At 36.4% G+C, this 17,284-nt stretch overlaps 1 protein-coding gene across 3 annotated transcripts in view; it reads right to left on the reverse strand.

Moving 5' to 3' along the window:
- Positions 1–17,284, reverse strand: part of LOC127872886 (poly [ADP-ribose] polymerase tankyrase-like) — a 255,395-nt gene that overhangs the window by 151,017 nt on the left and 87,094 nt on the right. For all 3 annotated transcript variants that reach the window (XM_052416370.1, XM_052416369.1, XM_052416368.1), the window contains 8 exons: positions 16,917–17,073; positions 13,384–13,592; positions 12,713–12,812; positions 11,647–11,768; positions 10,288–10,350; positions 7,933–8,061; positions 2,900–3,049; positions 1,641–1,857 (listed from right to left, as the gene is read on the reverse strand). In XM_052416370.1, the coding sequence (XP_052272330.1) occupies positions 1,641–1,857; positions 2,900–3,049; positions 7,933–8,061; positions 10,288–10,350; positions 11,647–11,768; positions 12,713–12,812; positions 13,384–13,592; positions 16,917–17,073 (1,147 nt within the window). The remainder of the gene's footprint in view (positions 1–1,640; positions 1,858–2,899; positions 3,050–7,932; positions 8,062–10,287; positions 10,351–11,646; positions 11,769–12,712; positions 12,813–13,383; positions 13,593–16,916; positions 17,074–17,284) is intronic.

Here is a 17,284-nt window from a genome sequence, read left to right on the forward strand (position 1 = left end):
TCCGACCATAACCGGCTGATAATATGCACATCTCCTGTTGGTAGTTAAGCTTCCCATAAAGTTTCATTGAATTCCCGTACTAAGTTGCTGAGAAATAGCCCGGACAAGAATTGCACTATATGTACAATGGAAAATTTCAAAGGGCCATAACTCTGTGAAAAATCATCCAACCAGAACCCGCTGATAATATGCACATCTCCTTTTGGTAGTGAAGCTTCCTATAAAGTTTCATTGAATTCCAGTCATTAGTTGCTGAGAAATAGCCCGGACAAGAATTGCACTATATGTACAGTTAATGGAAAATTTCAAAGGGCCATAACTCTGTGAAAAATCATCCGACCAGAACCCGCTGATAATATGCACATCTCCTCTTGGTAGTGAAGCTTTCCATAAAGTTTCATTGAATTCCAGTCATTAGTTGCTGAGAAATAGCCCAGACAAGAATTGCACTATATGTACATTTAATTGAAAATTTTAAAGGGCCATAACTCTGTGAAAAATCATCCGACCAGAACTGGCTGGTAATATGCACATCTCCTTTTGGTAGTGAAGCTTCTCATAAAGTTTCATTGAATTCCGGTCATTAGTTGCTGAGAAACAGCCCGGACAAGAATTGCACTATATGTACAGTTAATGGAAAATTTCAAAGGGCCATAACTCTGTGAAAAATCATCCGACCAGAACCGGCTGATAATATGCACATCTCCTCTTGGTAGTGAAGCTTCCAATAAAGTTTCATTAAATTCCGGTTATTAGTTGCTGAGAAATAGCCCGGACAAGAATTGCACTATATGTACAGTTAATGGAAAATATCAAAGGGCCATAACTCTGTGAAAAATCATCCGACCAGAACCGGCTGATACTATGCACATCTCCTCTTGGTAGTGAAGCTTCCCATAAAGTTTCATTGAATTCCGGTCATTAGTTGCTGAGAAATAGCCCGGACAAAAATTGTGCAAGGACGGACACACGCACGGACAGACGAAGCGGCGACTATATGCTCCCCCCAAAAATTTTGGGGGAGCATAAAAATTGACCAAAACATAAAACTTAACCAAATTTTCAATTTTCTAAGTATAACAAGAGATGTGTTTGTCAGAAACACAATGCCCCCTAATGTGCCGCTTTTATTTATTATTTTTTACCTTTGACCTTGAAGGATGACCTTGATCTTTCACCTCTCAAAATGTGCAGCTCCATGAGATACACATGCATGCCAAATATCAAGTTGCCATGTTCAATATTTCAAAAGTTATTGCAAAACTTTACTGTAAGGTTAAAGTTTTGGGACAGAATGACAGAATGACGGAATGACAGACAGACAGGCCAAAAACAATATACCCCCGATCATTTATCCGGGGGCATAAAAAGTGCACATAATTTTGTCAAAATGGCAGCCAAAGTTATCTAACTTTGCCTGCCCAGTCCTCTCATGATAGTAAGTATGTGTTTCATGTTTGAATGCAATAGCTTTTATACTTTATGAGAAAAGTGGACCTAAACACAAAACTTAACCAGACGCAGACGCAGATGCGCTCAGGTGATGACAATAGCTCATTTTATTTTTTTCAAAAAATAGATGAGCTAAAAATGCTCGAAATCTGGCACAAAACTCCAGCTGTCCAGTATAATAAGTGTACCATTTTCTGTGTCCCCAGACCCATTCTCCTTGGGCTTGTCCACTTCCATCTTCTCTATCTCATCAGGCTTGTCCCCAGGCTCTCCTGCTTTATCTCCAGTCCTTTCCGCACTGTCCACTTCCATGGCATCTTGCTTCTCGTCCACTCCATTGTCCCCATTTTCCACTATCATCTTTTTTGACTTACTTTTAGATTCCTTTGTTGAGGCATGCCGAGTCTAAAACAAGATGTGTTTGTGAAACACAATGTCCCCCTATATGATGTTTGACCTTGTAGGATGACCTTGACCTTGTGAAGGATGACCTTGACCTTGACATTTCACCACTCAAAATGTGCAGCTCCATGAGATACACATGCATGCCAAATATCAAGTTGCTATCTTCAATATTGCAAAAGTATTCATTAAATAAGCGATTTGGGCCACATATATTTGACCTCTGACCTTGAAGGATGACCTTGACCTTGACCTTTCACCACTCAAAATGTGCAGCTCCATGAGATGCACATGCATGCCAAATATCAAGATGCTATCTTCAATATTGCAAAAGTATTTATAAAATAAGCGATTTGGGCCACATATATTTGACCTCTGACCTTGAAGGATGACCTTGACCTTGACCTTTCACCACTCAAAATGTGCAGCTCCATGAGATACACATGCATGCCAAATATCAAGTTGCTATCTTCAATATTGCAAAAGTATTCATAAAATGAGCGATTGTGGCCACATATATTTGACCTCTGACCTTGAAGGATGACCTTGACCTTGACCTTTCACCACTCAAAATGTGCAGCTTCATGAGATACACATGCATGCCAAATATGAAGTTGCTATCTTCAATATAGCAAAAGTTATTGCAAAATGTTAAAGTTGGCGCAAACAGACAGACCAACAGACCAACAGACAGACCAACAGCAAGGGCAAAAACAATATGTCCCCCACTACTATAGTGGGGGACATAAATATGAACATGTTGATCAGTTTTGTAATAACTTAAAAGTGTTGGTTTTTACCATTTAGAGAATGGAGCTGATGCCCTTTAATAGGGACAGACAATGGAAGGTATCTTAATATTCCTTAGGCTTTTGAAGAAAAACTACAATGATTTGGTTTATTGTTAATGGACCTCTCTCTTCACTGGATGAAAAGACATACAAAATATCTCAGAAAATATAGAGGTGGATTCAAATTTCCCTATAAGGCTCCTGAGAATTTCCATCTCTGTTATTACCATTCCTCCAGCACATACAGCCCATACCTTATTAACAAGGATTCTGAGTATGGAGCCCATATCAGCGTCCATGCACAGGTCTGCCATGCTGTGGAGTATAGTCTTGCCACTGTCAGACTTGTGTGAGGTCACGGTAGCCCCATTGTCCACCAGCAACTTCACCAGGCCAATATTCAGCTGAAATGAGGAACATTTAAATGAGCCTCGTTCTGTGAAAACTGGGCTTAATGCCTGTGTGTAATGTGTTTTATCCCATTTTTATACCGACATTGACGGTATAACACCTTGTGGAATAAACATGCCTGTCTCCCACCTTGTTGAATATACCTGTCTCGTGCACGGACTACTTTTTACTTTACCACTGAATGATTTTTCATAAGAATTCTCTAGTCGAGAAAACTTTAGCTTCAAAATTAGGCCTATACGACCTTCAACCTTTAAATCTAGTCAAGGGACATAGTTTTTCGCCATCCGTATAATGAATCAGCTGATTGATGGCGTCATAAAATGATATACTTATTGCATCATTTTCCAAAAATATGTGATGTCATCTTCTGGTGCTAGAAACTAGTGTGCGATGTCTGGGAAAAAAACATTGAAGACGCAATTTTTTTCTGTGTATATTTATCCTGGATGCAATTATAATATGAAAAGCATATTCTATGGACTACTTACCTCGGATGGAACCGGTGAGACAACGGATTAAGACGAACATGTAGATCTAGCTTATTTGTGTTGTTGATGTTCAGAATGTGCGAGCACATTTGGATGTGAAATTGTGTGTGTAGAACATATTGATGGGTGTGTATTTTGGTTCAGTAGTCTATTCGAATTGTTTTGCTTTTGGATGTAATTAAACGTAAGGGTATTTTCTTTGATGAATAAACTTTGTCTTTGTTATTTTATCAAAGAAAGTCTATTCAGTAAGAATAACCCGTTTGCAACAAGTGTTTCAAAAATTAATAGAATTATGACGGATTATCTTGTGTTGGGTCACAAACTACAGTTTTACAGTTTGTGTGTGAAGGCTTGATCTAGACGCCATCAAAATCTGCAGCGTCCATTAAAAAATAAGGCGAGTATAGTTCTTTTGATAATTTATGTTTAGAACGACTCTGTATGTAAATCTACATGTACATGTATGTTGAATTCGACATCATTTTGTCAAGAGCAATCGCCGCCATTTTGGATTTTGATCATTTTCTTTCGAAAATAAAATGAATTATATTAAAGTAAAAATCTTCTTTTCGCGGTCGTAATGTGTTACAATTCGCATGCTGCGTAAAATTGAATCGAGGCATATGGTGATATTTTTTCTCGTTTTACAGTTTGTGTGTGAATTTTTTAAAGACTATTTTGCGTACCAGAACAAATACATTTATATCACTACGCATGGTTACATTCGTTAGATTTTAAGCGCTTTTAAGAATGAATTAAAATTATTGTTAAGGTTATTAGATCTATTTATGTTAAATGTCACGTTGAAAAAAAATCAAATGGGATAAATAGAATACTAGGATTAGTGTTGAATACAGGGAAGTTTATGTTGCTTGCCAAGGCTCGCGCTCCCGGCGTTCTAAGCCTCGCTACATAAACTTCTCTGTATTCAAAACTAACCTAGTATTCTCTATGTCCAAGATTAGCATGTGCAGTCTGGACAGGCTTATAAGGGACTACACTTTCCGCTTTAATGGAATTTTTCTTTTATATTAAGTCTATTCTTAACAAAATCCAGTCTATGCAGATAGTGTCGTCCTTGATTAGACTAAGCAGACGGCCCAGGCTAATCGTTGAGGACACTTTAAGCATATGCATTAAGCAAACTTTTCTCAGAAAGAGGTTTACATATTTTTGATTGCATTGTACAAACAAGAAGCTGTCGAGACGGGTGATGCTCCCCAAAGGTTTTTTTGTCACAATATTGCACTATATATTCAGATAAAAGGAAACGTCTTGAGGGCACAGTAGTTGGGGGGGAAAATAATTTTTTTATAGAAAATTTCAAAGGTCCATAACTCTGTGAAAAATCATCCGACCAGAATCCGCTGATAATATGCACATCTCCTATTGGTAGTGAAGCTTCCCATAAAGTTTCATTGAATTCCGGTCACTAGTTGCTGAGAAATAGCCCGGACAAAAATTGTGCACGGACCTTAGGGCTTGTCAGAAAAAATTTCCAATATATAAGTCAACTAACTTAAGGTGAAAATACAGGAAAAAATATAGGAATTTTTGCATCAAAATATAGGAGGTTTGGGCTTGTTTAGGGTTAAAATATAGGAATTTTATGGTAAAAAGTAAGGTTCTTGAGGTAATAATGTATGTACAGAACTTCTTACTTACTCGTTTTCCTGTCAATTATCATTAAATTCATGTTACTTAACAAAAAAGTCCCTCATCTTCACCACCAAGGCAGATATGCTGCTGCAGCAACACACTGTGGTCATCAATGTGGACACCTGAAATTATTTTAATAAAATAGTTAACAATCAACAAAACACACAACATTATTAAACACAGTTTTACAACCTAACATAAGAGTGTAACATTGATAATGAAATTATTGAAACCGAAAACTGAATCACATACACTGTAACTCCAATAAAACGCGGATGACGGGGTCCAAGCCACACAACAGCGTTATAAACAGACAGCGTTATAAGTTTTGAGCTTATTTATTTAAGGGGCTATAAAAACAGGTAAAGTACATGTATAGCCTATAATAAATGTCCTGTGTATCGTCATGCTGTGTTGTCATCCGCAAATACATGCATGTAAACCGAATCGAACGATAACAGTATAATTACCGCTTTTCTAATGAGCACATTTATCCAATAATCCAATATAATTACATCACTTACGAAAAAATAATGTTTAACATTTATGACAAGAAATATGTTTATGAACTTCGTAAACAAATTCATATGCCTACGCCATTTTTCAGAAAAATTAGTAGTGCATTATGGGACACAGCTTTCATTGGAAGAGCGAATTTAAATTTAGATTGAATGCAATACGATACATGTACAAAGAAATGTTTTATTGCGTCATACGCAGCATGTAAAAAACGTGCTTTCCGTGGACTTTCTGATAACGGGCAAAAATTTAAGTGCATCTCTGTTAACTATTACACTGCGTTAGCAAGTCAAAATAAATCGTCAGGATTTTTAAATTTATTTTTCGTATACGTAATGAAACATTAAACACACACAAAGATATTTTTATTTATCAAGCATGTGTAGCATATAATAAACGATAACACACTTACACAGCCATAGTTTATACAATGAAATACAATACACGATAAATACAAAACATAAACAGGTAATCGTTATAAATAACTTTAATTTGATAATTATTCCGCTTGCACTTGCCTTATTGAAATTAGCGCATCGAACCGTTTTGATAGGGAATACATGTAATAAACACCGACTCAAGAGTTTTCACACATTACAAAACAGATTAACACCAATTAGCTGTCGAGTGTCGTTTAACCTCTAATCGATTAAAATCAGATAAACGGACGGATAAAGCAATCAAGCTGTGATCGCCGGCTTCTTTGAATTTATGAAAATACATGAACTTGCATAACATGGATTTGAATCAGAAATGGAAGGTTGGAGAAAAAACGGGATCCAAGGACCCCCCGCGTTATATTGGACACAGCGTTATAATGGACCGCACTATATTAGAGTTACAGTGTACATGTAGTATCATATCATGTAAATAATATAAATTCTGTATTTTATGCACATTTAAATTCCTATACACTCTTTGATCAAATATTTTTAGGACATAAAATGAACACCAAAACATCCTATATGATAAAATGTACATACAGAATGCAAGATTGTTCTGGCAGCTTCTGCATATAAATATATTTGAAATTGAACATCAAAAAAATTAATTGAACAAAATTGCACTGTGTTATTGATACCAATTGTAAAACAATCTAATCTCATGGGTATCAGACACATAATGGTAGATACATATCTTAAAGACACGAATAAGATGTGTAGTTATGTCTAAGTGGATCAAATATTTACATAATGATATCTTTGTAATATCTAAAACATCACACTTTGATAAAACATAAAACGTTAATAAAAAGATCCTTTGCTGCATTCTACGCTGTCCAGTTTTCTTTTCTTACTACTTGACACAAAAGCTAAGGGTTAGTGTATCACATATTTTTAGTATGAACGACTTTTTAAGTTGTTAGTAACTGTATCACCATTCACCTAAAAATAAAACGATTTTTCAAAACAGCCTCCTAAATTATTCTACAAGACTTCCAATGCCCTAAAATATTTAAATAATATTCAAAATAAATGGAAGCCTGTATCAAAGATACCCTCAATTCCATCTAAGATCAGGAAGAGCATTAAATATTCCCACAGAAGAGCATCCCTGGGGAAAGACCTATTACAACTATCTGCTAGGATTTGTTCTCACCTTTGAAATGATTGTATTTTCTTCATCAAAGGTGTCCATATAGATATCACAATGGTGTACAACAGCCCTCCTTCAAGATGGTGATGCTTTGGAAGAGGACAGGGGCAGCTTTTTACACTGTAAATTAAAATATCTAAAGGCAGTATTACTTCTAAAGGCAGTATTATTTCTCATAAGAATTTTTTAAGAGGAAATTTTCAGAACAAAATAGAGGGTAAAAGTAAAAAATATAGGAAAAAATAGGAAAAAAGTCAAAAATATAGGAAAATTCTCCAAAATATAGGAAAAATTAAGGAATATAGGAATCAGTTGACGGCCTGTATAATAAAGCTAGAAACTTCTCAGACATTTTGGTCAATCTTTCAGAAAAACATGTTTGTAATCTGTGAATATTTCAGTTTCTTTCCAGACATTGTCAATTATTGTCTGATAGCTGCAAAATATTTTTCAGAAATTGTTTACTGGGTGTCTGATTTGATTTACAGGTTTCGCTGAGTCTGCAGCAAGAATGTAATCTTATAACAACAAGAGTTTTAGAATTTCATAGAATTAACTCAGCATTTGGTGATTTCCCCCAATTCCCAACTCCAAAACATTTTTCCTACCTTTTCAATGGCCAACATGAGTGCTGTTTTACCGTCAGCCGTCTCTGCAGTGGGGTCACAGCCTGCATCCAACAGTAACTGAGCAATCTTCACTGTCAGTGACATCTTCTCCTCGTCAACCTCTTTATTCTATCATGATGACATACAAGTAATGCTGTCATAATTTATATGTGTTCAGGGCTTTTTTTCCTGACTTTGTGAAGCGGCCCTGGCCCCTCACTTTGTGAAAAAATGAGTCGCGAACTTGTCAAAATTGTGAAAAATTGAGTCGCGAACTTTTCAAAATTGTGAAAAATTGAGTCGCGAACTTCTTAAAATTGTGAAAAAACGAGTCGCGAACTTCTTTAAATTGTGAAATTCAAAGTTCAATGCATTAGCATAGCTAAAGCATGTTAAACACTTGAATATTATCAAAATTTCCTTAAATAATGCAATAAAGGCATATTTTCCTTCTATGAATACTGTATTTGATACAATAACAACACATATACATATATCTGATTTGCAAAAAATTATTCATGTACCAAATGCAACTAAAATACCTGGTCCCAACAATTCTTTACCACAGGAATAACATTTATAAACATAGAACATTTCAAGGGCACATAACTCAGACATGTTCTGGACTTTACAGCTTTAGAACTCTGTTCTTTTTACTCTTGAAAATCATCAATAATTCTCTCAAAATCTGAAGAGGAAAATTCCTTCTTCATGATAATTTTCATGTTCTGTGAGCCTGACCCTCGCCAGTGTATGATGATCTCCCTGGGAGGTTGTCATTTGATCTGAAACATTAGGTATACATTGAAAAACAGTACTTTTGTAAGAAATGTAAACAAGTTATTTTATTTTTCAAATTTTTTCACAAAGCATAAATAGACTACATACAAAGTTTGAATCATGAATATGTGTCATGAATATGCATTTAAATGAAAAAAATATATATGAAAAAACCACATTATTACATGTACTTTAACCAAGATTTCCAATCGTAAACAGATACGAATAACAAGTCTCGGTCATCAATACTAGGGGACGTTTTGACTAGGGGCCGTTTTGACTAGCTTCCATCAATACATAAGCCGCGGCAGATACTTTCACTTTTATTAAATGACTTTCCTTATAATGTTTTCAATGTGCATGTTTCAAATCTTACCCTTCTGTAGAAAGCTTTTGTTTCTTTACTGTTATCCCAAATTTAAATAAATCGGGATTATTTTGCGTTTTTTTTTAATTTTCTTCGTGTAGTAGAGAGCGTTCGGCGTCGCCATTTTTTATAGTGACGTTGCTGGGCAGAGCTTTTACTATTTACGCCGGTTTCACCGGTTACACAACACTTTAAAATCGATTAAAACAAACAAACATCGGTAACGCGAGTCGACAGTTTTTCGCGAATTCGGAATTAAAAACGAGGTTATGAAACTTATATTTCTGTTCCGAAATGGCCGTTTTTGACAGTTTTGAGCACAAAAAGTCCGTTTTTCACGATTTAAAACGGCCGTTTTTGTAAATATTCACGGCCATGTCAGGTTTGTGAAATGGCCGTGTCAAAATTGTGAAATGTCCGTCCACGGCCAATCGCAAAGAAGGAAAAAAAGCCCTGGTGTTTTAACATATTTATTACATTAATGGAACATATAATCAACACAAAGATTTAACTATTTAGTTTTCGCATATAATGATGAAATTTAAAATGATTGTATAATAATGAAAAAATAAGTTTTTAAAGTAAATTTCAAATCGATAACAAATTAATTTTCATGTATTTCATGTACAGTATGTTTACAATAAAGATGAAATACTGCACAAGGGCCAGTTGCCATGTTATGATTTTTCAAAATGCTTCGTAAATGATTTGACTAACAGTTATCTTACAAGCGAAAGCTTATTAAAACTGCTGCTGAATTACCATTGATCCATATTCAGATCCCTGATTTTACAAATAATCAATTGAAATGTACACATTATTTCTATTTATTTAATTCTACAAGAATTCCCAACTTTTAAACTTTTGATATATAGATGAGCCACTCTGAGAAAATGTGGCTTCATGCATGTACATAAAGTGTTGTCCAAGATTAGCCCATGCAGTTCGCGCAGACTTAAAAGGGCACTTTCCACCTAGGATTTTGGATTAGAAGAAACTTCCTTTGAACAAAAAAATTCCATTAAAGCAGAAAGTGCTGTCCCTAATTAACTTGTGTGGACAGTACACGCTAATCTGGGACAATACTTTACGTCTATGCATTAAGCACCATTTTTCCAGAATGCAGCTCATATGCATGTTATTGTCCTGGGATTTAAGTGACAACTCATATAGGATCTAGGTCAATATATTCAGCATACAATAGTTACCTCCTCAGACTGATAGTAAAACACATTGGTTTTCTTTATACTGCAACTAGCAAGATGGTGCAACTGAAAAAACAGAAATCAGTTTTGAAAAATAAATTTTACTTTCAAACATGCACATAACAAACAAAGTACTATTTTGATTATTATAAAAAAATAATTTCTTTTTAACTAGGCCAAAATAACAACCCCTTCCAAATCATTCAAAATCTACAAGCAAATTCATTGAATTGATATCCCCCGCCAATATGCTTCTGGACACTCATACCAAGTTTCAATGAAATCCGCCAAAGCACTTCCAAGATATGGCTCTGGACACACAAAAAGCATTTTTTCAAGATACAAAGGGCCATAACTCTGTTATTATCAGATGGTGTACAATGCCATTTGGCGTGCATCATCCTATTATCCATATATATACTCATACCAAGTTTCAATGAAATCCGCCAAAGCACTTCCAAGATATTGCTCCGGACAGACGGAAAGAAGGACGGACGGACGGACAACGCCCAAACAATATCCCTCCACCTATGGCGGGGGATAACCAGGTTTAAGAAATGGACATGAATGCTTCTACATAAGGCTAAGGCTTCAATGCAATCCTGCTTACATGTTAAACTAAATTTGCTACATTCAACAAAACATAGGGGAAAGTTGTCCACACATTCCACCTTTTTCTGAAAACTGGACCTATGTTAAAACAAGCTGTTAATAGCTTAACTTGACTTTTGACCTCAAAGTGTGACCCAACCCTGACTTTTCAGGATATAAGACGGATAATACACCTGAATATCAGTCTCTTCACGATCGTCATAAGTGGTAAGTTTTTTTAATATTGCATAATGACTGTTGGGAAAAAGATGTTTAAGGCCAAATTTGACCTTACAACTTTCAGAGGAACATTAAACAAGAGCACTGCATAACGGAAGCCACGCTCTGCTGCGAAAGCTTGTCAGATTTTTTCCTTTTTTTTGGAGGTCACAGTGACCTTGACCTTTGAAATAGTGACCCAAAAATGGGTGTGGAGTGTAGAACTCATCAAGGTGCATCTACATATGAAGTTTCAAAGTTGTAGGTGGAAGCACTTTGATGTTAGAGGAAAATGTCAAGGTTTTAGCACGGCGGACGACGAGCTGGCTATGACAATACCTCGGGTTTTCTCCGAAAACAGCCGAGCTAAAAATGACATGCTGTCTTCTCATGATTTTCATAAGTGTCAATTATTTTACAATAGCATGATAAATGACTAAGTTACAGTCCGGACAAACTGTTTAATATTAACTTACTATTTATTTATACCCTGTGACAAAGGCAAAACATCAACTCAAATGTTGCTGGGTGTGAATGTTGTTCAACACTTACAGAGTCCATGCCGTTGACGTCACAGATGGTTGGATCAGCCTTGCGGGCCAGCAGGTACTTTACTTGGTTGTAGAGGCCTGGCACCAGGGCACTTGTTGTGGCAACTGTTGTCAGGGTACGGCCTGGAATAACAAGGAAGCTTTTTGCAAAACAAGTTGCAAAAGCAACAACAGAAAAACGGTTAAAAAAAAAACAAATATTAAACACATTTGAATTAAATAGCAAATTTGTTAAATACTTATCTAATTAAAAGATAGACATTTATTAAGAAAGACAAAAATGTGCCACTGAAATTTTCTCAAAAAGTTTGTGGATTATTAAGATTTCATAATTACAATTAAAATGGACATGTTAATCTATACTTAACAGTTTAACTAAGTCAACCTGCCATGTACAACAAGACTATTGCCAAACAATACATGTCCCCTACCGGCAATTTTTTTTAATTTATTTGTTGCCATACCAACCAGAATTTTTGACGTAGGAACACAATGAAATGACGTGCATAATGTCCATATTGCCATCTATCCATGTTTCAAGTTTCATGAAAAAATATTAAGAACTTTAAAGTTATCGCAGGATCCAGAAAAGTGTGACAGACTCACGGACTGACAGACTGAGGGACACAGAGCGCAAACCATACGGTGAAACCGGTAGGGGACAAAAATGTGTCTTATTCCATATGCTGCTAGGGTAGCTACAGACTGGCCTGCACAATGGTGCAATTTGGTCAAGAGATACCCAGCCCCCTAAAGAAACAGCAAAATCTTGTGTAACTTTATTGCAGACAGGGTATATCTAAGCCAAGAGATTGCGCGGGCTAGGCTTGGAGATATGCTGGACGCATATTGCATAAGACCCATTTCTGCATGATGCAGGTTATATTGAATATGCCCTTCATCCTTCATGGGAGCACACACTATCAGGCAATCTCAAGCATGGAAAATTAGTCACATGTTGTATACATTTAAACAAAGACAGGTTCGTTTTGTACAACTGTACAAACTCTACGTCAACAAACCTAAACAAGTCCAGGTCAAAACCTATTAACAAGGACAAGTGATACCTTCGTCATCCTTGAAATTGATGTCAACTCCAGGTTGACTGAGCAGGAAATCCACGATACCCACATGACCTTTGAGGAACGCAATGCTGATTGGAGTTGTCTTGACAAGAAAAAGAAGATACAGCTTAGGAGAAGGTATTGGTAATAAACTTGCTGGCAAAATGCAACAGAAAATGCTTTTAACAGTAAACACTATAAATTTTCCTTGTAAATTGTTTTTAAATGTATTGATCAACATTCATGTAAAACATTTGTTAATCGTCAACTTTAATCCTATAAGGTGTAGTAATCAGGGCTCAATGTTAGGTTGAACACTCAAGGGTATTTAACCCCAAAGCCTTTTTGTACAGAGGCTCCTGACCATCTTCATAACAGGGTTTTGAGCTTGTCTGACTTAAATAATCTATTTGGTCAAAATTCTAACAGCAAATTTCCCGCAGTCCGCACCCGCTTATAAGGGATGACACTTTACACTTTTATCTTATTTTGTCTCTTTTTAACAAAAATCTAAATCATGCTTCTTCTTATCACATGATTGTACATGGGTGCATAGTTTAAGACAGAAAGTATCGTTCCTGATTAGCCTGTCTGATCTGGGACGACACTTAAAGCACGTTCATTAAGCCCTGTTTTCCCAGACCGTGGCTCCAACCAAGCCTTCTAAGCCTCACCTGCCAATCATTAGCCACATTGAAGCTGGCCCCGGCCTCCTTGAGAAGTTTCAGACAGCAAATCCAGCCATAAGCCGCCGCGTAGTGTACAACCTTGTTGCCTGAGGAGTCTGAACAGTTTGGGTTGGCGCCGAGATTCAATAAGTACGAGGCCACATGAGTGTGTCCATTAATCACTGCATGAGTCAAAGCGGACCTCTTCAGTTTATCTGTAATAACAAGTTTTATACATGGACACACACTTCAGTTTGTTGAGCAATAGGTTTTCTTACAAACACAGGTATTGGGCACGTGGCCAAGTCACTTTAACACTATCAATATGTCATAAAACAACATTTTTTATCATTTTGACAAACAAAATGAATAATAATAACTAGAGCTTTGTCACAGACGTGACATATACGCCCACGTGCCGCATTGACACAGACTACTTTGCATGCTGTCTTCACAAAACAAGAGCATGTAATTTATGGCGATTGTTAAGAATTATTATGCCATTATCATGTATGGCCATTTCAACCTTTCAACTCTTCAATTCTTTCACATGACAAGCCGTCCAATGACTGTGAACAAAATTAATGTACATAGCCCGGACAAGCGCATTTATGGCCATTTATTTACTTTTGAACTCCAAGTGTGACCTTAACATTGGAGATATTGACGCAATTCTTTTGCATGACACATCGTCCTATGATTGTGAACAAATGTACCAAGTAATTTTCAAATCTCACAATGAATGACATAGTTATGGCCTAGACAAGCTCATTCATGGCAATTTGTGACCTTTGAACTCCAAGTGTGACCTTGACCTTGGAGATATCGAAGTAATTCTTTCATATGACACACTGTCCAATGATGGTGAACATATGTGCCAAATGATTTTAAAATCTCACAATAAATGACATAGTTATGGCCTGGACAAGCTTATTTATGGCCATTTTTGACCTTTGAACTCAAAGTGTGACCTTGACCTTGGAGATATTGACGTAATTCTTTCCCTCGACACACTGTCCAATGATGGTGAACAAATGTGCCAACTGATTTTAAAATCTCACAATGAACGACATAGTTAAGGTCCGGACAAGCTCATTTATGGCCATTTTTGACCTTTGAACTTAAAGTGTGACCTTGACCTTGGAGATATCGACGTAATTCTTTCGCGGGACACACCGTCCAATGATGGTGAACACATGTACCCAATAATTTTAAAATCTCACAATGAACGACATAGTTATTGCCCGGACAAACTCATTTATGGCCATTTTTGATCTTTGAACTCAAAGTGTGACTTTGACCTTGCAGATATCAACGTAATTCTTTCGCGTGACACACCGTCTAATGATGGTGAACAAATCTGCCAAATGATTTTAAAATCTCACAATAAATGATAAAGTTATGGCCCGGACAAGCATTTGACCTTTGAACTCTAAGTGTGACTTTGACCTTGGAGATATCGATGTACTATTTTCACACGACACACTGTCCCATGGTGGTGAACAAATGTACCAAGTAATTTTAAAATCTAACGATAAATCAAAAAATTTTGGTCCCAACAAACTTTCGGTTTAAAACACACTAAGTGACCCCGTGACCTAGTTTTTGACCCAGCATGACCCATATTCACATTTTACCTAGACATCATCTAGATACACCTTGTGACAAAGTTTGGTGAAGATCGGATGAAGTTTCGAGACAGACCGACAGACAAACCGACCGACAAAGTGACTCCTATATAGCCCACATTACCAATGGTAATAGAGGTATAATAATTCTGATATATATATACAAGTTAGGTATCTCTTGACACAGGAAAATCACCTACATCAACATTTTTAACACAGATTTGTCTCTTTGTTCGCGTTATACTGTTTAAAATCGTTGTAAAACCGGAATTGATTATCGGCAATTTCGAGTTGATCAGACGCTTACAAGGTAAATATGGTTCTCGGTTTCATGTATTGTAAAACGGGAATTGATTATTGGCAATTTCGAGTTGATCAGACGCTTACAAGGTAAATATGGTTCTTGGTTTCATGTATTCCGTAACTCTGATGCGCGGAACCAATCGTTGGATAAATAGCGTAAGGTGAAGGACGTTTCGCAAGCGCCTGCCATGACCCAGATCATCATACACTATTGAAATAAACATTCAAACATAACGATTATATTAGTGTTTGGTGTGAACTAAAAGACAAATCTGTATTGTTAGTTGATAAACTCATATTTGTTTACTGTACTAATGCGGATTATGTTCGGTAGCTGGCGTATTTCAATAGTTTTACTCTTGTAAAATCGGCACTTAACGTTCGGTCAGACGAGAGCCAACCTAGCATTTCTACGAGTTTGAGAAGTGTTTTCTTGTAGTTTATGTTGGCAAGTAGACGTTTTTGGTCATTTTTTTGTCACGAGGCAACCTTTCCCAACAAAATGGTACATAGTTAACAAAAATTAACCGCCATTTAGGCAATTAATGGCTTAAAAATGTTGATGTAGGTGATTTTCCTGTGTCAAGAGATACCTAGCTTGTATATATATATATTATATGAGATTTTCTTTGATTTTTATTTGTCAAAATGATGAAAAATGTTGTTTTATGACATACTGATAGTGTTAAAGTGACTTGGCCACACGCCCAATGCCTGTGCTTACAAACACCTCGCACAAAAAGTATTTTCACAAGCATAAATATTAGTCTTTTTTTATCATGATCGTACATACATATAAAGTGTCTTTACATGAACAACAAGCGATGTGTTTGAGAAACACTATGTCCCCATATATTTGACCTTTGACCTTGAAGGATGACCTTGACCTTTCACCACTCACAATGTGCAGCTCCATGAGATACACATGCATACCAAATATCAAGTTGCTATCTTCAATATTGCAAGTGTACATTAAATTAGCAATTTTGACCCATATATTTGATCTTTGACCTTGAAGGATGACCTTGACCATTCACCACTCAAAATGTGCAGCTCTATGAGATACACATGCATGTCAAATATGAAGTTGCTATCTTCAATATTGCACAAGTTATTGCAAATGTTAAAGTCTAGACAAACACACAAACCAACCAACCAACCAACAGACAGGGCAAAAACAATATGTCCCAAACTATAGTGGTGGGGGACATAAAAAGAAAAAATACAAACTTCCAAGTACAAAAGTTCAGCAACATTTTTAAAACATCTAATTAGATTTACTTGTTTAAGTATGCATTTATCTACAAATACAATATACTAGCACTACCTATTGTAATTGCCACAACCTGTTCACTTTGAACAGAACACATAAATTGTCAACCTCATTTTTACAAGAGCCTTCTTTAACACATAATTGTCCCTTGAAGATCACATGAAGATAATTGTTTCAGCCGGGCTACATCAACCAGATATTCATTAAAACTTAACAGTTTAAAGCTCCAGTAAAAATAAACATAAAATTCCACTCCAACTTTCGAAATAATCCCCCTACTTTAAAACTCAATAGAGCCCCTGTTTCAGCATCACATAACAGGTCCTTGCCCTCACCAAGAATATCAATGAAGGCTCCGTTCTGTACAAGGACCCTGCAGATCTCCATGTTCCCCTGCTGGGCGGCCATCATGAGAGGTGTGACCTTGTTCTTCCCTGCTGACAGACATTTGTTCACGTCCACCTGATGCTTGATGAGAATCTTCAGAACATCCTGCCAGGAGGGAAATAGCGAGCATTTTAATAATGAACTAGATCTTTGGTAAAAACATGACTAAAACCGCAGCACCACTTTGTCAGCTACGCTCAAGGGCACATTACTTTATTTTTTAATAAGCCTCCTCGATCTGTAAGTTAATGCTTAGTTTAAAGTGCATTCATTTACATCGCAGCATTTTTTTCTTCATCAACAAATGATGATTAAA

Source organism: Dreissena polymorpha, chromosome 3 (assembly GCF_020536995.1).
Source record: "Dreissena polymorpha isolate Duluth1 chromosome 3, UMN_Dpol_1.0, whole genome shotgun sequence".
NCBI lineage: Eukaryota > Metazoa > Mollusca > Bivalvia > Myida > Dreissenidae > Dreissena > Dreissena polymorpha.